Source organism: Excalfactoria chinensis, chromosome 3 (assembly GCF_039878825.1).
Source record: "Excalfactoria chinensis isolate bCotChi1 chromosome 3, bCotChi1.hap2, whole genome shotgun sequence".
In the NCBI taxonomy this organism is placed as follows: domain Eukaryota; kingdom Metazoa; phylum Chordata; class Aves; order Galliformes; family Phasianidae; genus Excalfactoria; species Excalfactoria chinensis.
In genome coordinates this window covers 14963692-14990918 of record NC_092827.1, presented here as the reverse complement: position 1 = coordinate 14990918, position 27227 = coordinate 14963692, and the positions used below count along the sequence as shown (strand labels likewise).

The following is a 27227-nucleotide window of genomic DNA, read 5'->3' as shown; positions in this document are numbered from 1 at the left end:
CCCTTACTTTCATTGGCTGAGGGTGGGGAAGGAAATGGGAATCAGTTTCACCTGTTTGAAGGGGCAGACCACTGAACTGTGGCAGTGCAGGAATTCAGAGTGATGGGAACCCAAGGCCTTCTTCTCTACCATGTGGACAGCCTAAAGTTTAATAAATTTCCTATGAAAATATTTTCATAATTAGTCAAGGTAAAGTCTGTATAACTCACAGTGAAGGAAGAATTTGACAGCTGTGGTGTTCTTTCACGTTTCTGGACACTTGATATTTCTGGAAATCATCAGGGTAGTCCTTAATATGAATGGTGTTTTGTAAACAAGACAGATAAAAGTTATTTAAAAAGGAAAAAACAAAAAACAAAATACAAGCACACAATAAATCCTTTTGACTTACTTTTCAGAGCAGCGCTAATGTTAATGTCTACTACTTTACAGGGGCTGCTATGAGAGCAGTGCCTTCTATTTTATGACACTGGCCCCAGATATCAGAGGCATATGTTGGTGGTATGCCAGTAGAGACTGAACCTTCCCACCAGTATTCTTTCTCATTTTGTTGCCATGTAACAAATGGCAGCAGAGAAACAGTCTAACAAGATGGTATCCAACATGGAAGTGTGTATGAAACAAAGGTGTGTAATTAAATTCCTCCATGCAAGAAAAAGAAATTACTCTCACTAACATCAATTGGTGCTCACTGAACATTTCTGGAGAACAAACAGTAGATATGAGCACAGTGAGGCAGTAGGTGGTGTGTTTCAGCAATGGCACTGTCATAGCAGCTGTGAAACAGTGGGTTACTTTTGCTGGTGCAGACAATTTGCTCTATCAAATAGTGTTACTGTTCTCTTGTAGCTGTTGTAGCTCCCATGGAAATAAAATAGGAGGCATTACTTTCAGAGCAACCTACATAATACAAAATAAATTCACCAAAAATGAAGTGATTCTGTTTGCTTTATTCTCAGTTTCTATCTATAAGGAGATGAATGCTATCATGAAATCTTTCTGAGCAAAACATGCAAAATTAATTACTTCTCCTGGGAAAAGCGACTGCTGCAAGACACCCTATCTTGAAATTTAAAGCTACCTCCTCTGTGCTAATTTATAGTAGGAAAAAGTGACCTTAAAAGGCTTTAATGCCTTACTTTTTTTATTCAGATTTAAAAAGCATGCTTAAGATTTCCCCTGTTGAACCGATTCCAGGAAGACAAAGATGTTGACAGTACTCAGAAAATGAAGAAACAAAAAGCTAACAGCTGGCAGCTTATTTTCCTTTCTGTTCTCTAGGCTTTTGTCTCTCTGGTACATCAAGCAGGTATATTCCTAATGGATACAAATGTACAAAAAACTGAGAGAGCTCAGTAGCACTGTGTGTGCATTGCATTAACAATCATAACAATAAAAAAAACTATGATGATGTATTGTACTAGTAGCCACAACTAGCAAAACAGTACAATGGGAAATTGTAGCTTCTCTATCTCATCAACTCAGGAATGGCAGTCTGTTCTATTAAACCCATGCACAGCTCCACCAGAGAGGGAGGGTGCCCCCATTCTATCTTTCTGAATAGCAATTTTTGTGTTATTGTATAAATGTTGGCAAGAGACAATCCTTCATGAGATCTTAACGGTAGCACTTCTATGGTTATAAGGGAGTAAAGGCTTGCAGGCAGAAATATTAGGATTGAGGAATTTGCATGGTGATCTGAATTCTGCCTACATGCCAGTAACACTGCACTTGAAAGGTCTCTTTGTAATATTCTGTCTCAGCCTGCAAGATTTAGACTGAAGGGTCAGAGCCAGGAGGAAGAGCTGTGGCAAAAACAGTTTTCATACTTCTATTTGATACCTCTTTTTCTTTCTCTCCTCCTTCTTGTCAATGCAGAGGTCACTGCTTATCTTCAGTCTTTGACATAAAAGCAAGAAACCAGAACAAAATTGTGTATATGTGTACACAAATGTATATATGTAATACATACACAGATATATATGTAAAATCTCTCTGTTTATATTTATCTATATAGAGGTATATCAAGATCGAAACCTTTCAGGCCAAATACTTCTCCAGGTGTATTTCTACTTGTCTTAGTACGGTCTACTGAATCTTTTATACATAGAGTCTGTCCAAAGTATGCAGATACTGCTCCAAAATCCTTTAGTTATTATCTAGCCTTTGCCTACTTTCTTTTATGGGAGGTAGAAGAGGAGCAAATTTAGCCCATTTGCTGCTTTCAGTTCCCACCACTTTATGAACTATGTTGAAATTCTCTTAAGTTTTAAGGGACAGGATGTTCCCTTGGTGCCTTATCAATTGTATATGTACTTAAGTTACAGCTGGTTTTGTTCCAGTTAATAAGTTAGCTGCTGAGCTAACACAGGTTGTGTGCATTTTTTAGATACTATATAAAGCATACAGATAATCTGTAATAAATCTGAATAGTGTGCTGAAGAGATGGCAGCAGTCTTTCTCAAGCCAAGCTAAGATCCTCTTGACTTAAGTCCGTTCAATTCTATTTAAGTTTTTATGTAGTACTGATCGTTCTGGTACCAATAGACTCATTACTTTCTTTTCTCAATTAAAAAGCAAAATAAAAATTAAGTGGGGAGCTTAGGGGAGCAAATTTCTACAAGAAATAAAAAGCCTGAGAGAGAACTTGTCTTTGTTGAGAGAGAAATCTGTTTTAATCACTCATCTGCAATCTATCTTACTACCAGCAGAAAGGATGAGCGCTACTCAGATGCAAAATAGAAGTTCTGAATTAGCAAACAACATCTATGATAAGCCTTACTCTCTGCTGCCATAACTGCCTGTGACTGTATTATAAAACTGGTATAGCAATGTTAGCTTCTCTGCTAGTATATACTCGTTCTCTGAGATGGTTCATCTTCTCTGGTGCTTTAGGCATCGCTCTGAGTTTGTCTTAACTGATATGAATATAAATAAGCATATTCTATCTTAAATAGCATGACAGTAGGTATAGTGATAGACTATCCTGCTATCAGTACTTCTCTTTAAGCAGGATTACTCTATCTGCCTAATCATGGCTGTCTGTGCACACCTGTTTAATTCCAGTCATTTCCCTAACTGAGCTCCTTGGTAGGATGAAGACCTGAATGGAAGACCTATGAGTAGAAAGGCAAACATTATTATCCTGCCTGTAAGTGGCAGCAAGCATTATTTTTTAATTGCAATTGACTGGAAGCACATAGAGCATTACTGCATTACAGTAAAATGCAAAGGTTACTTAGTACTCTCTCTCACTTCAAAATAGGCAGCTTCCACTTTCCCCGGGCCATGGGGATACCAGGAGCAGAGTGCATGTGAGCCTGTCTGCCTCCCCTGTACAGCCAAAGGAAGCTGCCCTACTTGCTTTGTAACAGGAGGGAGGGGAAAACCAAATGGTTTGTGCCATTTTATAAAGCTCTGGGTAGTTTTCTGACAGCTGTAATGTTTTCTTGTTTCCCACCAGCTTCTGGCAATGCTTAGAGCTTGTTGCTTGTTCTCACTTCCCCCAGAAATTAACAGAGAACTGATACCAATCTTGACACGTGGTGTGTCAGTAAAGGCTTTGTGATCACAGGTCACTGTGTTTACACAGCAGTTCACATGGCAGTTCAGGCTCTGGCTCCCAGGTGCTATGATGACAAAGCTCCCTGCTTTGATAATGAACTGGCCTGTTTGCAGAGTAAGGTGCAGTTGGGAACTGCAGAACCCTATGTGAAAGCTGGGCTTGATTAAGAGCCTTCATCTCTCCCCTCTCTGGCGTGATTTTACTGGGCACGATAAACATTAGTTGTTTTTATCAAGATGTTCTGAAAACTAGTTCCTTATTGACTGGTGAAAATTGCATGTGAAAGTGAAAGGTTCTTTGCTTCAGGTGTATTAGTCTCCAACTCAAAAGTACTCATTCTGTTCTGAAATTATAAAAAGTAAAAATAAAATGCAACTTCTCTCGTACAACTGTATAAGAGAAGACTGTTTTGTGATACATTTATATGGCCATGTAAAAAAAATAGTTAAAAGTGTAGGCAGCTGTAAGTCTTCCTTGCTTTCCCTTTCTCAATTGAGATGTTCAGCTGAAAACACACACATGTTTTTCAGTTTTATGTAATTTCTGCTTCTTGGTCCTGCTAATGATCTTTCCCAGGCATCACTTGCTGTGCCTCAAAGAATATTAGCCTTATTCTAATGACATTTGTTCTGCAGAAGAAGTCAACAGGATTCCTCTTTCAGAGATATTTCTTTCTGAAAATAGCTGCATCTTGATGATCCTACGTTCCTTCTTGCTTCACCTAGTCATTTGTTGACTGATCACATTATAGATAAACTTCCCTGTCTTTATACTGACACAGCTGAATACTGATGCAGAGAAATGCTTCACCCTTCATTAGCATATATAATCTTTGCAAGTTGCTTGCATCAACTAAGCAGTGTATGCCAGTGAGTGCTGTGATATTTGGGTGTACTGTCGGACAGTATTTGGAAAGAAGCAGAGCTAAGGCAGCCAAGCCTGCCCTGATGTCCTTAGGATGAATCAAGAACTGAGCCTTTGCACTAAGCACGGTGACACTTGTACTGGTTGAATCTCTTCTCTGGGCTGGCAGCTGGCTTGTTTCCTAGCCTGAGGTTCTCTCAGATCACGAGAGCATGAAGACATTTGGGCAACACCTTATTTTATATCTGAGGGAAGGATGCCCAGGGAGTTTGTCCTGAGGCACGGAAGAACAGGTTGCAGGTATGTTCTCCAGCCAAGCTATCATTTGGCCATTATCCATGGGCAAGAAGATGTGTCTGGATTTAAGCTGAGAATATGGGCTACAGCAGGATGATATACTTTGGTACTAAAGTTATCACCTGTCATGATTCCCACCTCTTGTCTTGGCCGAGGTCCATTTCTCAGTGCTTGCCTTTCTACTGGAAAAGCAACCAAATTTGGCACTAAATATTTCTCTGCTGCAGAACCATGTAGATTCTTGTACTAGAGTGAAATTTTGCATGCTTGTGTAGCATGACTTTTGCTTCAGCAAAAGGTAGGATATAGAAAAGGGTAACTGGGTAAGAATATTCCCTTATTGCTTTCAGATATTCGATTTGAAGTACTATGTATCAAGTGGCTGTTTTCTCATGTGATTTATTAAGGATGATGAATAAATTAGAAGTTTAATAACAAATGCAATTTTGGTAGTCTGGATTTCTTTGAGAGTGAATTCTTACCTCTGACACAATATCTAGGTAAGTGGAAATGGTCTGTTAAAATTTGAAATAGAATCACAGACATTAAACATCTGTCTCACATACATCTGTCTCAGATCTAGGAGGTTTCTGATGTTGCATATAGATTGTGTTCTTAGATTTTGTCCATAATAGGTGACAGTATATCTAATAAAGAGAAAAAAAATCACTGCTGTGCTTGTGTGTATGCCTTAGGGATATCTGTGATTTAGTGTACATAAATATTTCCTAGTAAATCAGTTGTCATTTGAATAGGATTAAGGTGATACTAAAAAGCCAGACTGTAGATCTGCAATTGAGAATTGTGCACAAGGGAGCAGGAGTGCAAGAGCATTTTGAAGCTGAGCCTGTGATTAAAAATGAATAGGTTTGAGCAGGATTATAACTATTGCTTAACACACACACATACATACACACACACACACACACACACAGAGAAGAAACAAGATACCCACAGAAAAACCCAGTAAGTTTGAAAGAAGCTTAAAAGCTCTCCAAGAAAACTACCATGTTTTTCTTCTCACATGTTTATGTTTCTAAATATACCACTGAAATCTGGCAAAGTATTTTCCTCTTTCCACAAAATGCTGACATTAAGAGCACGTTTTTTTTTCAGCACCAGATTGCCAGTCTTGTTGCTTTCAGAAGATGTACAGAAATATTGAGAAATGTAATGTATAGCTGTAATATATGGCTATAGGAATTCCTACTCTTCAAGAATTAAGGAAGCCTCAGGCTCAAACCAAATGCAGTCGTGATTCAGTCCTCTCCAGACAATACCCAGCTGTATGCTGTTGTTTATTTTAGAGGAGTTTTTCCTTTTGGAACTGTTCAGCTTTACTTTCCTTTAGACAATGATTTCTTCAAGGAAAATCTCTCCAGTTCTGAGTGAATTTTCTGTTTTGACTAAAGGGAAGGAAAGCATTATTCCAAAGGTAATAGCCACTATTTGAGCCGTTGGCACCCAAGTTCATCTTTCTGCTTTTTACTTCTAGCAGTGGACAGTCATTCATTCTCTCATACACTAGGTTTCTTTCCCAGTTCCCTTCTGCTTCCTATTTACTATTCTATCTAATCCAAAGCTAAAAGCTAGTATTACATCACCTACCCCAAAGACTTACACAGTGTCTACCAGTATAAATACCTATGTACCAGACAGATTGTGGAATTGGCTTACGGAATTAGCACAGAGCAGTGGAATAACCTTGGTGTCATGATCTCTTCTGACAAGAAAAGGTACCACCTTCCCAGTATTCACTTCTGAGAAACATAAAGAAAAAATCCTTGGGATGCAGAATGTAAAAATGTTACAGAACAATTGAAAGTAGCTGTTGAAGTGTATTTTTAATATATCTTACTTATCATTGTACCTTTATCACATGGATTTAAATTTTGGTTCAGAATATTTTTAGCACAAAAAGATGTGTAGTTACAAAACAGTGCTAAATACTTCTCACTTCTTGTCCTTTCATATTTATTTTCTTCACAGATTGTTAGGCCAAAAAGAATGATTATATTCACCTAGACTGCTGTCATTTGTAATGTAAAGCTTAAAATACCAATCAGCATTTCCTATCTCTTCTGTTGTTAAATGCAGGTTTAAATAAATATGTGGGTGAGTGCATACGTTTATTTTATGTATGCATATTTACAGAAATTAATCTAATCCTATTTTACAGATGATAGAGAATTTGCTGGACTTTCATTAATTTAGACTAGCTAATAATAGTCTTGCTTGGAAATGTTTTATTGCTCACTATGAACTTTATTTTCAGTGTTTTTTTTCCATTTCCCCTCTTTGAATTGGAAGTCATGAGTTCTAATTTTAGAATCAGAATTTCTGTTCAAAAAGTAAAACAAGAATCTTCCATGTTGAAGAAAGCACATCAACCCTTACTTGTGTCTCTGAAGTGGAATGCAGAACAGAGCGATTGTCTGCCCAAGGTGAAGGGTTGTTCTCCTGGCTGTTTCACCAATGCCATCATGCAGTGATTTTTGAGTGCACATTTTGTTTTGGAATGGGCTGTGGCTTACTGCCAGCACTAAAATAAATTTAAAGCTTTAAGAAATAAATGTTATGGTGATGATGTATTTGGCTCTGCAATCCTGTCACTCTTTTCGGCCTTTCTAAATCCATGGACTTATTTATGAAATTTCCCAGATGACTTGATACTTATATGTGCAGCATTAGTCTAGTTGGAAGTCTGCATTATGAGAAAATCCACGTAGCAACAGTTAAGGAATTAATACAGGATAATCTTCTTGCCTGACCAACTTTCAAATGAAAAATGACATCTCAGAAAGTCATTTTTATCTCCCGTGATACTAGAATAGAGTGTTCTTAATAGTAATCTTGCAGTAATTTCTTCAGAAGGTGTGCTCTTCGGTTTCAAAAAATGAAGTCATTCACCAAAGGTATTTCCAAATGTTTTTCATTCGGTGCATTTGTATTGCAAACGTACCTTAGAGACTGAGTGAACACTTTTTTTTCCCCCTCAAAGTAAATGGTAGATGTTGCTGCATATGGGAAAAAACAAGTTTTCTTCTTATGTGTTTTGATAGTTCTATCTTGGTTTTGAATGTCAGAAGAAACAGGTCAAGGCAACTTCCTTAGAAATAGGCATAATTGTTGCAGGAATCCTAAAAGCAAATAAATAAATAAATAAATATCCAGACATTTGAATTGTTTATGCTGAGATTTTGTTGTGTCTTTTGCAGGTTAGTTAGAGTTAAGTGTAGCACAGTGAAATTATACATTTTAGTCTGGAAGTTAGGGGAAAAAAAAACAGTTTAGATCCTTATAGGATGTTTTGGTCTTTATAGCATTAGGCATAAAGATGTTCAGCTCTAAGGCAACAGCACCTCCAAGGTCATTGTGATGGTACCTTTCTGAGCATCATGGTCCTTGATGTACAAAGGTTAGAAGTGCAATTCTTTGTGCAGAGCCTTAAATATCTGTCTGTGCTTTTGGCAGCTTCAGAAGGGAAGTTGTTCCTTCGAGTCCTCTATTGCTGAAGCAAATTAAAATCTAAGATGAAGACGTATACCATGCTCATAGTAAACCTGAACTGGGATCTCAGTAGGTCCTTGTGGGAAAATGGGTTTAAGCCTAAACTCCTCCAATGGATGCATTCCTGCCCTTTGTCAGGAAAGCAGCAATGACAGGAGGATTCTTAGATTACCAGTCATCAAGACAATAGCTGGTAGGAAAGGACAACACTGATGTACAGAAAAAGGACAAGCAGGAACACACAAAGAGTATGCAATCATAGGGGAAAGCACAAGTGTATTGCTCAGGGGAACTAATCAGTCTGCTCTGACTGATCTTATGCTGTTTGACAGCAACTGGAGCATGTGATGAGTCTTGACCTGCTGTCTGAAACATATTGTGCAATGGTTTGTTTACTTGTGTCTGAGGGAAGTTGAAATAGTTATATGGTAGTGTTTTCATTGGGTTCCTTGTCTAACATTTATATATGATGGTATATTACAAGCTTGTTTTAATTTAAAAAGCCCATCCAGAGGGACCTGGACAGGCTGGAGAAGTGGGCCCATGTGAGCCTAATATGGTTCAACAAGGCCCAGTGCAAGGTGTTGCACTTGGGCTGCAGTAATACTGTTCTGGGTGGCCAGCAGGGAGAGGGAGGTGATTGTCCCGCTCCACTCAGCTCTTGTGAGGCCCCATCTGGAGTACTGTATCCAGGCATGGGGGCCCCAGCACAGGAAAGACGCAGAGCTCTTGGAATGGGACTGGAGGACCATTAAGATGATCAGAGGGCTGAAGCACCTCTCCAATGGAGAAAGGTTGAAGGAAGGGGCTTGTTTAGCTTGGAGAAGGGAAGGCTCCAGGGAGATCTCATTGTGGCCTTCCAATACTTGAAGGGAGCATAAAAACAGGAAGGGGAATGCCTATTTATAGGGATGGGAAGTGATAGGACAAGAGGGAATAGTTGTAAACTGAGATGGGGGTATCTGTGTTAGATATTAGGAGAAGGTTTTTCATTCAGAGGGTGGTGACACACTGGGACAGGTTGCCCAAGGAGGTTGTGGATGCTCCATCCATGGAGGTATAGAGTATCTTTGAGTATGACTCAATTAAATATTTAGATATTTAATTACTGACAAAGTATTTTTAAAGAAGAAAACAATTAGAATCCAGTAAAAGTATTGTTTCAAATATGAATAACTCTCCCTTGACATGTGTCAATTAAAAAAAAAATAAAGACACATTAGTTTCATAAGGGCCGCTGTAGAAAAGGAAGGATATCTTGCTCCTTTTCTGTGCTTCTGTCGTTACGTTACTTGCTCCAGCTCCCATTTTCTCTGAAGAATTTTATGTAATGCAGTTCATTTGGAATGTTATTTTGGGTGATTTATATATTTTTCGATCATCCTATAATGGTACCTTATTGCCTTAGTTGGAAGGCTGTTAGGATATTTTCTCTCAATGTGAGACCCCTTAAACCATCACAGAAAATGAGCAGCCATTTGTTGACTTTTTATAAAAGTTATTTGTATTTTAATGAATTTTCCATTATAATTTGGTACCCAGTTACACACTACTGTTTTAATTGTGCATTTCCAGTACTGCACCAATTTTTTTTGCTGCAAGTAGCACATTTTGTGTCTGCTTTCACTCCACAACTAGCCTTTGCTTCAAACTGCATTGCCACCTCTCTGGCTTACCCCTTTTCTACCTGAGAAATCTCTAGACTGGAGAAGTCTTGACTGACTGAATAAAATGTTTAATCCTCTACCTAGTTGACTAGTGATACTTCATGGACTGAAGACAGCATCTCTATTCTCAGAAAGCACAGCATCAGAAGTGCACTTTAGTTGGGTTCATTTTGAGTATGTAGTGCCAGTGCCACATCAGTGGAAAGGGAAAGCCTTGGACACTGTCTGTGGCAGGGATGAGCTATATCCTTCCTTGGAAGATGTGAAGAAAGAGAAACAAATCAAATGGGTTTTGGCGATGCTCCCAAACAGGCTGAGGGAATTAACCACATAAATGATTAATGATAGCAAAGCTCATTCAGCTCGAAAAGTACTTTCTATAAGTGCTAAGTGCTGGCATTAAAAATGTATGCGGTTTTACTTTAATCTACACTTGGCATCTGCAAATGGAGGGGAAGGGGAAGAGCCAACAGTGTCATTATGGCATGCTAATACCTCGTTCCAGCTGAAATCACAGCCTGCCAAGGCACGCAACCTAGGACCTGGTTCTTGTAGAGCTCATTCTGCCATCATTGCTGCTAGCAGTCATCTTAAAGCAGTACACCTCTCTGAAGGGATAAAAGTAAAATGCTGGGAACCTTCTGCAAGTCAAACATCTGCTAAATGAACTCTTATCTCCAATAAATCCTTGCTTATAAAGAAGATGAAGGCCCTGATTCATCACAAAGGGTTTTTCTAATGCGTATAAAACTTTTAAAGATATCAATTATCTAGTCTGTTTTCCTATTCCAAAAATAAATAAATAAGTAGATAAATAATAGACCTGTTTTCTCTATTGAGTAGGAGTGGCAGGAAAGGAGAATCAGACAGAAATTATTTGGAAGCTATCAAAGCAGTGGTAGGCTGTCACCAGCAGTGCTGTGTACCATAGCAGCAGAATTTATGTGGATAGAAAGTGAAGTTTTTGCTGTAATCAGGCTGTGAGAGGTAAAATCCGAAACAAACCACTAAGTTACATGATAGGTTCACTGCAAGAAGCAGCAAAGACACATTATGAAAGAGAACTGAAGATGGGTTGGCTGAGTGAATAGACTCAAAGCCTGGACCACAGCAGCCACAAGCCACATGTGCAGGGCTGGGCCAAACTCATGCCTTGTGACCTGGCTGCAGGGCAGAGGCTGCTTTGTGCAGTGAATTCCAGTGGGGAATGCTGGGCTCAGCAGGGCTGACTAAGCCTTTCCAAGCTGGTGCTGGGTTTGTGGCTGTATACTGGTACTAGTTGAGCCCATGACGTGACCACCATGGTGTGACCCATGCACTGGCAAACAGACCCTCATTTGCTCTTGCTGTAGCATCAGGCTGTCTGAAGCTGAGGAATCTGCAGAGAAAAGGGTTTATCTCCCTTAGTCTTTCCCCTCACCTCCCTAGCAGGCATCTGTGTACTCACCTTGACAGGAGACGTATGGAGGTGGAGGGATGGTTATTCTTCAAGACTTAATGAGGGTTGGGCTTGACTTGCCCTTTTTCTAAAGTAATCCCCTGACCTCTCTCTTCTTGACAGTCATGCTGTGTGCCAGTATGTCAGATGCAACGTTTTCAGTTATGACTTAGGTAAGGTGCTACGGTTGCTAGGAGAGAAAAAGTATTAGTACTACTAATATTTATTATTCGGTACCCATGGAAACTGAATTTCTGCTGGGAGTCCTAATTCTCACATTTTTGCTTCCTATGAAGGAGATACATCTTTAAGCATGAAGTTTTCATAGTTATTTTCTAGAAACAGAAGGCAAGATACATTCCTTGTTCTCTGGTGTGTTTGACAGACAGCTATCCCATGGTAGTTACTGCCTACTAAGCCGTGTTGTGATCTCTAGTCACACAAAGATTTTTGAAGTCAGGTTTTTACTTTTTTTTTTTTTTTCCCCCTCTAGCACCCTGTTTGATTTGTCCCTTCCCCATTATTTCTTTCCTCTCCTCTCCTCTCCTCTCCTCTCCTCTCCTCTCCTCTCCTCTCCTCTCCTCTCCTCTCCTCTCCTCTCCTCTCCTCTCCTCTCCTCTCCTCTCCTCTCCTCTCCTCTCCTCTCCTCTCCTCTCCTCTCCTCTCCTCTCCTCTCCTCTCCTCTCCTCTCCTCTCCTCTCCTCTCCTTTTCCTGTTTGCTTTCCTTTCTTTTCTCTGCATATTTTAAATAGAGGAAGAATTATTTGATGAGGAAGTGAACTTCCTATTTTCTACCTGAGAGTGTAACCATAGTACATGCTGGGAGTACAGACCACAGTAGTAAAATGGACACATCAATATTTTTTTTTTTTTCAAAGAAGTTTATGTTCTTTAGAGTTCCAGAGGAAAAGTGTTAAAATATTGAGTGGCTTCTTCTTGCAGAATAGTTAACTCAGTCTTTGACTCTCTTACAGTGCCTAAAACAGTACGTGGAACTTTTGATCAAAGAAGGTCTAGAAACAGCAATCAGCTGCCCTGATGCTGCCTGCCCAAAGCGAGGTCATTTGCAAGAAAATGAGGTATGTTTTTACTGCAAATTGTGTTTGTTTTTTTTTTCTTTCCATAATGTCTGAATGTATCTTGCTCTTTATGTTACAGCTGTCATTGTTGCCAGCATACATTTTTAATAATTCTCGAAAGGTCAAGCATTTTCTCTCCATTTGGTGAAAATGTCCTTACTGTTCTCAACTGGGAATTTATCTTTTTCTTCCCTCGACAGATTGAGTGCATGGTTGCATCAGAAATCATGCAGAGGTATAAGAAACTGCAGTTTGAAAGAGGTAATGTATGTAACACTATTCATTGCAAAGTTTTGGGAATGGTATCACCTCTCAGCAGTCCCAGAATCCGGTTCTGCACAAGATCATGTGTGTTAATTGTGTGATCATCAGAAAGAAAAAACACATATATAGTTTCTGCTTTTGTTGGCATAATGCCCATTGCAATGTTCTAGGAATAAACTAAGAAAATTACTATGTATTGTGTTGTTGTATAACTGTGGGAGGGAGTGACTTCTATTTATAGTGATGCTGTAAAGGTAGCCTGATTCTTTTTAAGGAGCCACGGATATCCCTTATGCTAAAATCTGGTACAGAAATATTAGGCAGTTAGGTATATAATCATAATATAACTCTTGTTAGTTTTTATGAAGATATAAGCTGACAAGTTCCTTTCAGTGATGTGGAACTGGGTGAAGTCTTGTATTTGACCACAGAGAACTTAGAATAAGGCTTTTGCTAAGGGAAGAACCCAGCCTAGAGACCACTAAAGACAGTGGTGAGTTTTTATTGACTCTAGTGGGCTTTGCAATATGAAATAACTTACCAGTAAACAGCCTCCAAGAGAGGGGTGAAACTGGATAACTGTTGTTATTCTTGTGGTTATGTTAGTGCAGAGACCAACTGAAAGTACTATCCTACTGGGCAAGGCACGGTAAAAGCACTTTTTGGTACATAATACCTGTATAGATGTATGGTTATACAGGTATATAACTATAGCTGTTTGTTAAGTACAACTGAGGAAAAATACCATATCTCATTCTCAGAACAAATATAGTTCAGTGAATGAAAATGAATAATTAATTCTGATGCTGGAAATCCACTTTGGTGGCTGTTTGCAAAGCAGACCAGGTTTATATCTGAGTGAGTAGAATAAATTAAAAAGCTTCCTTTGAAAATGTGTGGCATTGAATGCCCTGCCAGTCAACCTCAGCTGAAACATATTGTTGTGGATGGCTCGTCCTTTGAAATTTGTTCTTTTATGTCCCTGTCCAGAAGTGCTATTGGATCCATGTCGGACTTGGTGTCCATCCTCTACTTGCCAGGCAGTTTGTCAGCTCCAGGAATCAAGCCCACAGAACCCCCAGCTGGTCCAGTGCAAAGCCTGTGACATTGAGTTCTGCTCTGTTTGCAAATCTAATTGGCATCCAGGTCAAGGCTGTCAGGAGAACATGCCAATCTCTTTTCTTCCAGGAGAAACAAGGTAAAGTATTATGAAGGATCAACAAAATACTGAATCTTTGAACAAATATAAGTATGAATAGTAAAGATGCAATTTCCAGATATTTAGTTTAAAGGTGTTTGCCTTCACCTAGTCATTTAGGTTTTTCTAAACGTGTATTCCAAAACTGGATAGAGCTCTCAGCTGCCTCACCCCTTGTCATCATTCCCAGCAAAGCACAAAGGAACTCATTCAGCCTCTATCAGCAGCCCTTTTGCCCCAGTGGGAAAAATATGGCTGTCATAATGAGTTCCTGTTCAACAGTTGTAATTTTCACATGTGCTCTTTGTGTGTGTGTGATCAAAGTAGAATCTCAGTTAACTTCATGGAAAGCTAGAACGCTTGATCTATTTTCCTTAGGTTTTTTCCATTGCTTTTACTTTTTACTTCATTCTTTACCCCAGGTAAAAACTAAGGTGAATTTTCCTTAGTGTTTTCAAGCTTTATGTGCCAGCAGCAGTTTGTGCTACCTGCATCTGGAGTTTCATATACACTTCATGTATTCAAAGTATTTTCCTGTGACATGGTTGCCCATAGTATGACTGAAGATCTTATGTCCTTTTATCCAGCCACTGATTAAAGGGCAATCAATTGATTCCCCATCAGTTAGTCTATCTCCCACTGGCAGTGGCTACAGGAAGTAACATTTTTCAAGGCACATTTCAGTGTTTGGCATGCATAAAGGCTCTGCAGGGTATAAAGCTACTCAGTGGAATTAAATGTTCTTCCACTGTTTCCTCTTTGTTGTGCTCACTGCACGAGGCAGTGTCCTACAGCTTTACATAGTGGTATAAGAGAAGAAGAAGAGGTGCTGATGTAACTTATGATCCATGTTTCATTAGGACAGTGTTAGAGATGAAGAGATCGAATTTGAAATAACAGCATTACTCAAAAATGGTTCTTATTCTGGAGGGCAATTTCTAGAGAAGATCCTTATGGAAAGCAGTAATATGCAATCTCAATAGTTTTTAAACATAACTTAAAAATTCTTAAAAATTTCTTTTCTGAACTCTGCATATCGTATAAGTTTCTTACTGTCTCCGACAGTTCTGTTTTTAAAGTGGAAGAAGACGATGCTCCAATCAAGCGCTGTCCAAAGTGTAAAGTTTACATTGAACGAGATGAGGGTTGTGCCCAAATGATGTGTAAGAACTGCAAACACGCCTTTTGCTGGTACTGTCTGGAATCTCTCGATGTGAGTAGATGCGGTACGCTCTGATTCTCAGGAGATTAGAAGTTCATTGTTTTGCTATCCAGCTGTCTCATTTATTAATTAATACTAGATCATTGTCTTCTGCATAACTTCGTGCACTGGGGCCCAGCAGAGCTGATGCTGGTAATGTAGTGGAATTTGTATATTCCATTTTATTTGTCTGACCTGTGTGATCTTAGCATTTTGTCCATGCGAGGTAGGAAAAAATTATCATGAAGTACAATTTTGTGGAAATATTCTGTTTTCAATCTTTACAAAGCACTTATCGTGGGAGTTTTTGGCCTGTTTTTTAATACTGCTTTATTTAGCACTGACTTTTCAATGTTCCCTTTCTTGAAGAAGTTACAGGATAAGTATAGCAGTGTTCTCAGTTCATGGAAATGTAACAGACAAACACTAGATTTAGTGCATCACCATGCAGGGGGCTAGCACTTGGGTTTGTTTACTGCTTATTGTTTCCATGGGACAAGCAGTAGATCTCATATATAAAAAATAACTCAGTGTTATTCTAATACCAGTAATTTGTCAGTCTATAAACTGTTGCTGTGTTTACTTTCTTTAAATCAGCCTGTTATTGTGCCCAAAGATCAGAGTATATGCAGTATACAACATCTGTTTCCATGTCATCCGTTTTATTTTATAGCATTGTTAACAATAGCAAAGGAAATGTTTTAGGCTCCCAAGAGCTATTCAGAGTAAGGAGATCCTATGGTTGTCCCATTCTAATGTTTTACCAACAGACCTACAATTGCAAACGTGTTACATGGTCAGTTAAAAAGGAGTGTTCCCCAGGTACTTGGCCTGCTGTCTTGGTTTGGTTGTGAAAGGATGGTAGGACAGATAGCAGAATCATTTCTCAAAAATCTGCATTGGCTTTACTTTTATTTTTCAATTAATAAAATAAATCAAGCTTGGTAAGCCTGTGGTACAAGTATTTATTCTCCTTTGTTCCTTACATGTGTGTATGTGTCTTGGGCAGCTTTTCTTCTTGGATCCTCTTTCTAAACTTAGCACTAAATATTTGAGAGTCTTTGAGAGAACAGATTCCTTATGTACACTTGAGAATTCCTATACAAACCCATTTGTGAAGACACTTAACTGTAAACAAAGGCACTTCACAAAGGTTGAACATGGTCATGTCCTCCAAACTTTTACCTTCTTGTACAATTCCTGGTTTTGAGTTCTCAGGAAGTAGTATTCAATAATTTGAAGAACAGTTTGTACTTCTGTATATTGCTTACCTTTCTGTTTAATATTTTGTTGGGTTTATTGCCTACTTTTCTATTGAATATTTTGTAGGATGACTTTCTCCTCATACATTATGACAAAGGACCTTGTCGAAATAAGCTGGGACACTCCAGGGCATCTGTTATCTGGCACAGAACACAGGTAAAACTCAGATCTTTAAAAGCACTGTATGGATCTATGGAGAAACAATACTATAACAGTGCCTTCCTTTGCCTTACTTATTTTAACATCTCAGAGTAAAATTCTGTTCTGAGTGGTAGCAGATGTCCATAGCAGATTTAAAGAGAGCAGCAGCTTGAAGAAAAACAGTTTGCTCTCCCAAAAAGGACACCCTGTGGCAGAAAGCTACGGGAAGCTATAAAAGATTATGTTTGCTGAAATAAGTTAAGTCCCAGTCCAAATATGTTCTCAGTAAATGTGGTGGAAATCTGCTTTGCAAGCACCCCTATAGTCAAATGGGAAACTTATCCTCCAAGAGATTTTTTTGCTACCAGTATAGAAATGGAAAGGAATAAGCCTGAGTATGCTGGATGTGGCTCAGGGCAGTCTGGTTGGTGACCCTGCACATGGCAGGGAGTTTGAAACTAGGTGATTATTGTGGTCTTTTTTAACCCAGGCCATTCTATGCTCACTATCTTGCTAAGACTTCAAGTTGACTCACTCACAGAAGTTAGACAGAGCATGGTTGTCTAGCTCGTAACCCAGTGATCTTATTAGTAGTTTCAAACGTGGATTCATATTGACAGTTACAAAGAGTCTGAGGATACCTCTTGTACTCTAGAATCAGTCTGGCAGGACCCAGTGTGAATGCTTGTAATAAAAGCATGATCTGCACTACTTTCATTCATATAATATAAATGCCAGTGTGACTTAGTCTGATCTGCTGCTGTAGAATAGACGGTCATTTCAGAGATAACAAAATACCTGCATATCTAATTCATCTCTTCCTAAATTAACTGTCTGCCAGTTAATATCTACCTTATCTTGGGATGAATAAAGCTTCCTGAAGTACAGTTTTCTTTCTGTTTGAGAATAAACATGAATTCTGGACAAACAAATGAAATGAGAAGGATCGCAGCCTTCTCCCTCCATAGCACCACAGTTTATGTACATAAGCTTTCTCTGTATATCTGTAATAGAGGGGACTCACTTGATGTTTGGAATCTGTCCTTCACAACAGTAGTTAGTACAAGTGTGACTGATTGACAGCATGTTTGACATTCTGGTCATTGTCGAGAAAAAAGACTTTTCTTCCAATGAGGATATATTTCTGCTAAGCCTACTAATGGCAAGTCAATGTTGAATTCATTTTCATATGTTAAGTTTCTTTGAGTATTTATCCAAGGAAAATTGAAGTGAGACTTTATTTTATTGTTTGTGGATTTAAAAAAAATGATATATTTCTTTTGGCTAGAAGGAATGGTTTGATGCTGCATAGGGCAGTGACTTCTTTAGAGTAACTGAAACCAGTAGAAAATAAGTAACTCTCAGTCAGCAACCTATAGTTAAAAAGAAATAAAGCCCAAACAAACGAAAACACCACAAAACAAACAGAAAATTAAAGTGAAACCTAGTTATGTCTTTAATAATGCCACGATGAGGCTGAAAAGAAGTTGTAAATAGGATCTCATAAATATAGGTACTTTTCAGTCCAGTCAAATGACTTGGTACCTACCAGCTTGGTTCTGTCTCACCTCTAGTGTACTTTATTGCATGAACTGCAGAGGTAGTCAAAGCCAGTTACAGCTTGTGGTTTATGAAGATGAGAAGTTAGCTTTATTTTATGTCAGTAGCAAACGAATGCAGAGATTAGTAAATGGAAGTTGCATCAGATTGTCGGCACTTCCAAAAAAAGCATGAGTAATGAAATGTGCACACCACTTGAGCTGAAAAAGAAAGAGATAGAACTATTAGAACAAGGAGGCTTGATCTCCTTATCCCTAGACCGCCAAAGGCGGAAGGAAGAAGCCGGGGCAAGTTGAAGAGACTGACCAGGAGCTGCTCGTCGCTGTGCTGTTTATCCCACAGCGCCATCTCCTGCCGCTGCCGCTCCAAAATGCATCGCTCACAGAACTGCACGAGAGAAGTGCCTAGCAATCAGAAAGAGAAATGGTCCATGGCGGGCAAAAGCACTCGTAAATCATCCCTTCTCTTCCAAGGCAAATTAAATATTTGCCAGCTAGTTGAAGCGGCATATATAGCCCTGGCTAGGAGAATTCTTAATGAGTACTGAACTGTAATTTCATTTTGCCTTCTGTTTCAAGGAGTTGCTGGCAGATTAGCATTCCCCTCCTGCCTCCATTATTCAAAATTATTCGCAGTCACTCTCGTGCGAATAAATCTAAGTGATTTGCTTCAATAATTTGCAGGCATACGGTTGCAGCTGTCTGTGACAAATGGGAAACTTCCTCAAGCAGTGACCCTCTGCCTGAATTAAAATAAATAAATAAATAAAATCCAAATTAAACTCTGTAGAAACTGATAGTTGGGCACACTGAGAGGATGGATGATTTGATGTCCTCTGCCCCTTCTGTGAAGGGAGTGATCAGTAATGTCAATGAATAAAACAAGTGCTTTTAGGTGGAGTTAGGTCATGTCCCCTGAAACAGCAGAATTAGCTCGATTCTGAGTACAAAAAAACCATTAGACATGCAATAGTTGGCCTTCAGCCCATAGTGTTTGTAGTCTGTGACTGGGATTTCCAGGCTTGTGTTTCTACTGGTAGGAAGATTCTTCATGAACAATACCAGAACCTTGACTGCTTCTTTTCAGATCTTTCTCCAGGAAAAGAGGGGAGCTTCTCAAGTGGGAACCTGTTTTGTAGTCTTGATTCTGGTACTTAATGTTGAGGCTTGATCAAGAAAAAGGCGCCTAGTTGGTTGTTTCATTAGCTGTTCCAAATGCAACAAAAATAAAATAGGCAAATAGCTGCCTCACATTGCATGATGGAGCTGAATCATGTAGCATGGTTCTGACTGTAGCAACAAAACATGAACATTTGCTCTCTCATGTTTGCTGATGTGGGGAGTTGACTATAGCATGCACACAGGAAAAAGCTGCAGCTCTGGTGAGGCCAGTGGCAGTTGCTAAGATCCTTCCAAAGCATACTGATGATGTGCTGATGTCATCAGAATCTAGACAGTTATCATCCCTAACAGTGTTATTCCTTTGTTTTGCAGGTTGTTGGAATCTTTGCAGGATTTGGTCTTCTACTTTTGGTGGCCTCCCCTTTCCTTTTACTTGCTACTCCATTTGTTCTGTGCTGCAAGTGCAAATGTAATAAAGGAGATGATGACCCTCTACCTACCTAGACCAAGGGAAGATTGGACTCATCGCAACATGTGTTTTGATTTTATTATTGCTGTTGATGTTTCTCTCTTGCACTTACATTGCTGTAGCCTTACTTGCCCTGTTCTGCTTTTCATTGACTCACAGTCTTGGTTCCAGGAACTGTTGCATAGATCAGGTGGTAATAGACAAGGACAGTAATGAAAGGCAAGTTTGGTGCTTAAGGGAGACCACAGACCCAGGTAGCTATCTGAAAGAAAGAGGTGATATTGCTAAAACATAATGCAAAAGGTTTCTCTGGCCCTGCTGGAGGACTGGGAACGGTGCTGAATGACTTCAGCAACACAAGCTAACGATGCATATAAATCAAAACTCTCTGCATATTTGTTTGCTTCAAAATTTGATGTCTTATTCCTGTATATGTGTAAGTTGTCTATCATTTGAATTGGATAGTCAACTTTTTTGTGACTTTACCATCTTTATGATGTGTTTTTGTTAATGCTATCACAACATCCTTTTTAATGCATATTTTTCCAAGTATAACAAAGTCAAAAAGGTGCATATAGGCCATCCTATGCCTTTCTTGAAGTATAGGGAGGGACAGAGGGACAAAGTTGGTCCTGTTGCCTTCCTGGAATATTTTGAAGTCTTATTAGAAGTTTGTTTGACTGAAAGCTACATTTTTTAAATGAATTGATGGAGCTTTATGGTTGAGTGTTGACACAAACCTGCAATCTAATCAAGGTTCTTTTAAAGATGCATTGATGGTATTGTTACCTCTGGACCACTAGTGTTTTTCTGAACTGTTATTTTTTGCTGTTTGGAGTTCTGCTACAGTTACAGGGCTATGTAACTTCTAATCCAGGTATCTTAATCTTTTTATATAGATAGATAGATAATCTTATTTAAACCAAATGTGTAAATAGCTGTGCTATTGAAATATTTTGGGAGTTCAGAATATCTTGCTTCTGTCTTTAGGGCGGGTATTAAAAATACAGGTCTAGTTATATTATTTAGCAGACTCTTGGATTATCAGCAAATCTTTCCTTCTAAGTATAAAAATACATCAAGATTATCCCTGTAGTTAATAATGAAGAATGCCTGGGATATTTGTGGAAGTTAACATTTAAACTACTTAGCCCATTGTCATAGTTAATATCTATGGTTTGTGCTATTTAATAACAATACAGCGATGAAACAAGCTTTCATTTGACAAATAATCACTAACTCAATGTAATAATTTTGCAGAATTCAGTGCTGTGTGTTTCCAGGGTAATAAAGTGTGCTAGTCAACCTACTGTTAATCACTGTAGTTTCTCTTCAGGAATATTTTGGTTGGAAACCATTTTGCTTTCATTCGAAAGCTGGCAGAAATTTGATTGATAACTTGTCTCCATGAAATATGAAGCACCTGAATTGATGAGCATATCTGTGTGTAACACCAGAGGAAAACCTTCTGAATGATGTGTAGACTGAAGTTTGACTACATTTCTTTCATCGTTTATTTCTGCGCTTTGTCAGTGTGTTGAGATTGATGAATACATTGAAGCCAGGATAACTTTGCACTGAAAATGTATTAAGCCTCTTAAATGCAACAGCTTCTGGCTGCTCTCACAGGCTGGGAATTTGGTTTCATAGCTCAAGCATAAGGAAATGACTCCTACTTTTCATTACCTTTTATTTTGTAATGTTCATCTGCTAGACAAGAAGACTGCAGTGTACAGTTTTGTAGCGGGCCACTGTTTTTTGGTAAAACATCTCTTGGATTTTTTCTCCTCCCTCACCTTCCTAGTTTAATGGTATCCAAATTCAAAATGTGTCTAAACACAGGTTTCAGTTCTGGGAAATAGAAGTTATCTGCAATTTATCTATTCTACTTGATTTTAATGAATTCATTCATTATAATATGAAGAAAATGGACAGCGGCTTTCCAACCAGTCTGAACTCTTTTTGATGTGTTCAGCTTGTTTGTGGCAAGGTACAGCTCAGATCTTTATCTGATTTTTGTTATCATAGTTTTTCATATATCTTCATTATTAAAAATTGTTTAGCCGTTCCAATATATCTGTAAGGAAGACTGAATAGTGCATATCCCATCCCTGGTGGAAGAGCACTGTGTAAGCCCATGTGCCCTGAGTTACAGCTTCCAGGTGCAGAAGCAATGGAAACCCTTCTACAAAGGATGGCTTCCTGCAGGTAAGCTCATAAGGCAGGGTGGTGGAGCTCAACTGCAACCTTGCAATTCTGTTTAACTGCAGAAAAAGAAATGGATGAAAGGACATCAAGATTTCCTGGGTCATTGATTTCCCCTAATTAGAAGCGATAAGGGTTTTCCCTGCATGTGGCAGTGGCTGATGATAGGAAATAGCCAAGGTGTGGCCACCTGCTAACAACACCTGGAGTGTCCTTGTCTGAGATTTGATTTCTACTGTGCCTTTCTTAGAGACAGCCTTTCTGTGGCAATACGGTAAGGCTGAAGATTCCCACAATACTGTAGCCAGTTAATAATCAGTGTCAAAATTAATGTGTTTCCAAATTTTAAAAAGGGAAAATAAAGAATTCCTTCAAAAATACGGACATTTAAAGTGTATATAATCCATACTTGCAGATAACATTAGATATGATCAGAAAACTTTGTACTTCTGTCAGCATATCTGATCTCAACATACTTGAATTGCTATGGGAGATTTTTGTTACATATCTCCTGATTCATATCATGGTGGGGTAGACTATATACCTGCATATATTTCCCAAATACCCAGTCCTTTCAGGTATGCTAAATATCATTCCGTGTATGTTGTCGGGGATTTGGTTTTGTTCTGTTTCTTGTTTAATATTTTTTTAAACGTTGTTGTTGGTTGTTTTTTTTTCCAACATAGCATAATTCTGTCAGTGATACATTGAATTTGGGACATTCTTATGTTATAGCTTCTGTTGATAGTGTGAGATTTGATACCCTTACATGGAATTGTAAATACCTTATTATAAACTCTGACACTTAAGCCCCGTGACATGGAGAGGTGAATGTCTCTGCTGCTTTTCCGCTGAAACTCTGTTAAAACAGCTTTTTAGATTTTCACCTGAAAAATAAGATTTACTGCATGATTTCTGTTGCATTTTTATAGCTATGCTATTATTTAGTTTGTTAACATTGTCTTACATGCCGTTTTTATCGTTGTTTGTAGCAGTACATTATTTGCACGTTCTGTTGAGGTGAAATAGTTTCTTGTCCTGTGAGCATGGGACTGAGTGTGGAGTGCAGGCTCCAGAGACTTTGAATCTCCCTAGACTTACCATTGGACTGAAGTCAGCCCTGTGTGAGATCATCAGCACAGCTCTCACCAACTTCAGTGGCAGTAGAACTGGGTCTTTTCTATGTGACATTGGACAAGTCACTTATCTCCTTTTCTCTCAATTTAACCATCCTTTACGCGGATGGACCAACGTTCGCCTACCTCACAGGAGGGTTGTGAGGACAAATCCTTTTGTTTTAAGGCCTTTCAAGATTCTCTGATGAAAGGTTATATATAAATCCTTGCAGTGGATTTATGTTAATCCTTCAATGTAATTCAGATTGTCTTTCAATCTAAAACCTCCTACTATTGATCTTAGCATGTCAAGAATTTGGGGTACTTTCTCCCATGTATCAAGCAGCATGATCTTCCCTCAAATATTCAGGCAAAATAAGAGCTGAATGGTGAAACTCTTAGCTTACAGTTGATGTCCTGACATGCAGGAAACACAATCAAAGTTAGAGAAAAGCTCTCTTGTTTATAGAGCTGACAATGAAAGATTCATGGATCAGAAAAAGATGAAGTGCTTTTCATTTAAAATTCGAATGGGCAGGAAAATAAAAATGAAGTTTCACGCATTTCATCTGTAGTTCTTTTACTGCATAGGAATAAATATGCTTAATATATACAGTTTTCATCCCAGTATGGTGCAGCATGCATAAAGCTTTGTGCAGGTTAGCTCTTTAAAACCAAAGCTTGTACGTTTCACACATATTATCTACAATCCAGAGGAAAACAGGTAGAAAGGTGGTTGTCGATGACAGTGATATTAAGGACATAGAAAAAACAAACCTGCATCAGTGCTTAATTGCTAGTGCACTTATACTAAGTAAGGCATGCTGTTTGTGTTTAGAGCCCTATGGTCTTCATTATTGCTTTGATTTGTGTATCTCTCATCAGAATTCCAGAAGCATTAGGTACAGGAACGTGGTACATAACGGAACCTTTCTTGATCATTTTATCATGGATGTATTTTAAACTTGCATAGGGATAAGCATGAAGGAGTCATGCGTATGTATAAATAATGTATTTGACCAAGTGTAAAAACAGTTCTGTTGATGTATTTGAAATGTAAGTACATTTTGTGCCACTAACACTGTGATGTATAAAAGAGCTGTTGAATGCCTTTTAATGTTGTGTTTTGTACTTTGAATCATACTGAAGAGTTTAATTTGTAATTTCAATAGATATTTTAAACGAATGTGTCTCCTGTGATTCTTCCAAGCCATTTTTCAGGGTTATGTGTCCACTAAAGAAAAGTACTTCTGTTATGGTAGGACTGCTTATGCTTATCTGCCTCTCCTCCCTTCAGAGCACACACAGTCTTGAGGACTTCCTACCTCGCTTCTGGGCACAGCTGAGGTTTCTGCCTCCTGGTCTCCCACATGAGCCAAGAGAGTGAATTTGGGCATTTCTGGAGACAGACCCAACCCACAGCAAAGTCCTATTGCACGCATGTCTTGTAGGTGATTCCTGGATGAATTTTGCTCCTCCATGGATCACTCTGAGCCGTGGTTATGTGCTTGCACCACAGGCTTGGGTCTGATGGAGGTGACTGCAGCAGATCTCTCCAGACTTGGTAGCTTGTATTCACATCAGCTTGGTGGTACTGAGGTTGAGATTTTGAAGGGAAAACCCAACCTCTTGAACAACAGGATGTCCTTAGCTGTGTAACAGTGGGAATTTGCTCTCATGTTCTTGATTCTATTAGCAAGCAGTTTACATTTTGCCTGAACTGCAGTTTTGGATGCAGTCATTTCGTTGGTCCCCATAGCTTCTTTCTCACTTGTTTCATAACAAATAGTTTATCCTATTAAAAAAAAAAAAAAAAATCTATTCAAAAAGAATAAGGTGTTCATAGCTGATATACACGCATGTGCCCCTTTATGATCTAAGAAAAAGCAGTTATTAGCTGCTACTCTTTTTTAGCTGCTTACACCTTTAATTGAACATAATGATTTTTCTCTGTAAGGGGAAGAGCAGTTGAGGCATTTTGTTCAATTAATTTGGCAGAAAGCGGTGTATAAATGTCGGTGGGTTAGGGGTGGGGTGGGATGGGGTTTGAACAATTATAGGAGCAGGTATTATTAACAAAGCAGTCTTTCTTCCTCTGCTCCCAAGGTCTTTAGCTTCCAATTAGGCTTCTTTTTTGCTTTGCAGTTTTCTTTTAAAGAGGAGAGTTAGTTTTCAATCACTTGCAATTTTCCCGCAGTTTGGTAACATTTGATCTCTTGGGCATTTCCTCAGCCTTTATTTGAGATTCAGCTTACCTTGCCACACAAGGGTTTTCTTACTAATGCCTTCAAGTATGTGATTAGGTTTCTATACAAAAAGTGCATAATCAGGGAATCAAGAAATTGTAGAAAGAGGATGTGAAGTCACAGATTTCAATGTCTCACCTGTCTAAAATCAAAGCATTTAAACAAACTAGTGCGACGTGGTGTAGGGAGCCTGCTTTGGCAGGGGGGTTGGACTCGATGATCTCTAGAGGTCCCTTCCAACCCCTACAATTCTGTGATTCTGTGATTCTGTGGTTCTGTGATAGTAGTGACCCCAGTCCCATAGTAACTCCAAAGTTGTACCTGGGCATTGGGTGGGAGATTGGCTCAAAAGCAGTCCAGTAATTGTCCTCTAGGCTATGAATGATTTAGACAACCAAATGCTACAGCACAAAAAGGTAGCATTGTTAAATGGTATGTATAGACATAACTGTAGGGGTTGAATTACGCTATGGAGTAGTGCTAAATGTTGCCACTGCCAACACAGAAGAACAGAGTTTCCAAATTACATCATTTTGGCTTTCAGTTTTAGTTTTATTCTGGGACTATAGATAATGTTTCTTATAAGAGATTTTGTGCTTACACAACTGCAGTACACCTAGACTTAAACTCTGATTTTATGCAGGGTATGTAGAAGCTAATTTGTTGATTTTGAAATTAAGAAGAGAAAAAAAGACCGTCTTGTACTAGCGAGCCTTTTCTACCCACACTCTGCTTTTTTTGGGAATGAAGACTGAGCCTTGAATCTGACACCACCTAAGTATGAAGTTTGTCTTAGCTTTCAGCCTTCCCTTAAGTGCTGTCAGTCAGTGCGAAGGCTCAGCCATTTCCTGGAAGGTGATATGTCCCTTGCCATCCTATGCTGTTTGCTAAGGTAGTTGTCTGTGCAGCCTAGTCAGCTCCTTTTTTAGCCACTTACTTAAGATACTTATTTTCTTCCCACCCACTTTGACCACAGAAGCCTGGGCCACAGGCTTTGTCCAGGCACATAAAATTTCTACTGAACAAAGCATCTCTTACTCCTAGAGTCCTTAGCACAAGCGCTGCTTTCAGATACCAGGTGCAAATGAGAACCAGGTCACTCTGCTCCCATATGGAATTTCCAGATGAATGTGTCTGATAATGGCTGTGATTCACATAGGCAAAATATTTCTATGGTGTAGATGATGCAAACCAACTCATACATACAAACAACAGAAATTCATTTTTTCCCCCCTATTTTTAGATTTTTCCTAGCTTAAAATGAAATGAATACTACGGTAAGTACATAAATGCTAAATTTAAACCTCAAACCCAAGGAAGAGAGCCCTTGGGAGTAAGATGTAAGTATCCTAACTCAGTGTTGCTTTTTAGAATCTGATTGTAAATGTGCGTCTAGCCAATGTGTGGTACTTTATTTTTATGCACAGCATGTTCTTAAATGTCAAATATGTCTTCTAGTTAGTGTAGCATATCTGTGTCTTCAGGAAGTAGAAATTCTACTGCATAAATTTGTAGAACAAGAAATCTGATCCCGGAGCAATGCAAGTTGCCCATACTGAATAGACTGATAAAGTCTCTGGAATATTTTCAGCAACTTAACATGAAAAAAAGTGTGTTGGGAATAGAATTTAATTATTTCTTCTTTCAAAACACTGTCTTCCCTCCCCCACCACCCCTCAAGTAGCTGGAAAACTAAAAAGAAAGTTAATTTGTGTTTTAATTTTAGGTGAGCAACAGGCTACTCTTAGTCTTGCTCACCTTGCTCAAGTAGCCTCAGGTTGCACCAGGGCAAGTTTAGGTTGGATATTAGGAAGAACTTCTTAACAGAAAGAGTAGTTAGGTACTGGAATAGGCTTCCCAGGGATGTGGTTGAATCGCCATCCCTGGATGTGTTTAAGAGCCGTTTGGATGTGGTGCTCAGGGATATGATTTAGCGAAGGGTTTTTAGAGTTAGGGTACTATGGTTGGGCTGCGGTTGGACTTGATGATCTTCAAGGTCTTTTCCAACCTGGGTAATTCTATGA

At 38.9% G+C, this 27227-nt stretch overlaps 1 protein-coding gene across 5 annotated transcripts in view; it reads left to right on the top strand.

The window, feature by feature from the left end:
• The window catches only part of RNF144A (ring finger protein 144A), a 62167-nt gene extending 38030 nt beyond the window's left edge, over positions 1-24137 (top strand). For all 5 annotated transcript variants that reach the window (XM_072332660.1, XM_072332656.1, XM_072332658.1 and 2 more), the window contains 6 exons: positions 12316-12420; positions 12621-12681; positions 13675-13882; positions 14948-15095; positions 16413-16502; positions 19541-24137. In XM_072332660.1, the coding sequence (XP_072188761.1) occupies positions 12316-12420; positions 12621-12681; positions 13675-13882; positions 14948-15095; positions 16413-16502; positions 19541-19672 (744 nt within the window). In that variant the 3' untranslated portion in view covers positions 19673-24137. The remainder of the gene's footprint in view (positions 1-12315; positions 12421-12620; positions 12682-13674; positions 13883-14947; positions 15096-16412; positions 16503-19540) is intronic.
• The last annotated feature ends 3090 nt before the right edge of the window (positions 24138-27227 follow it).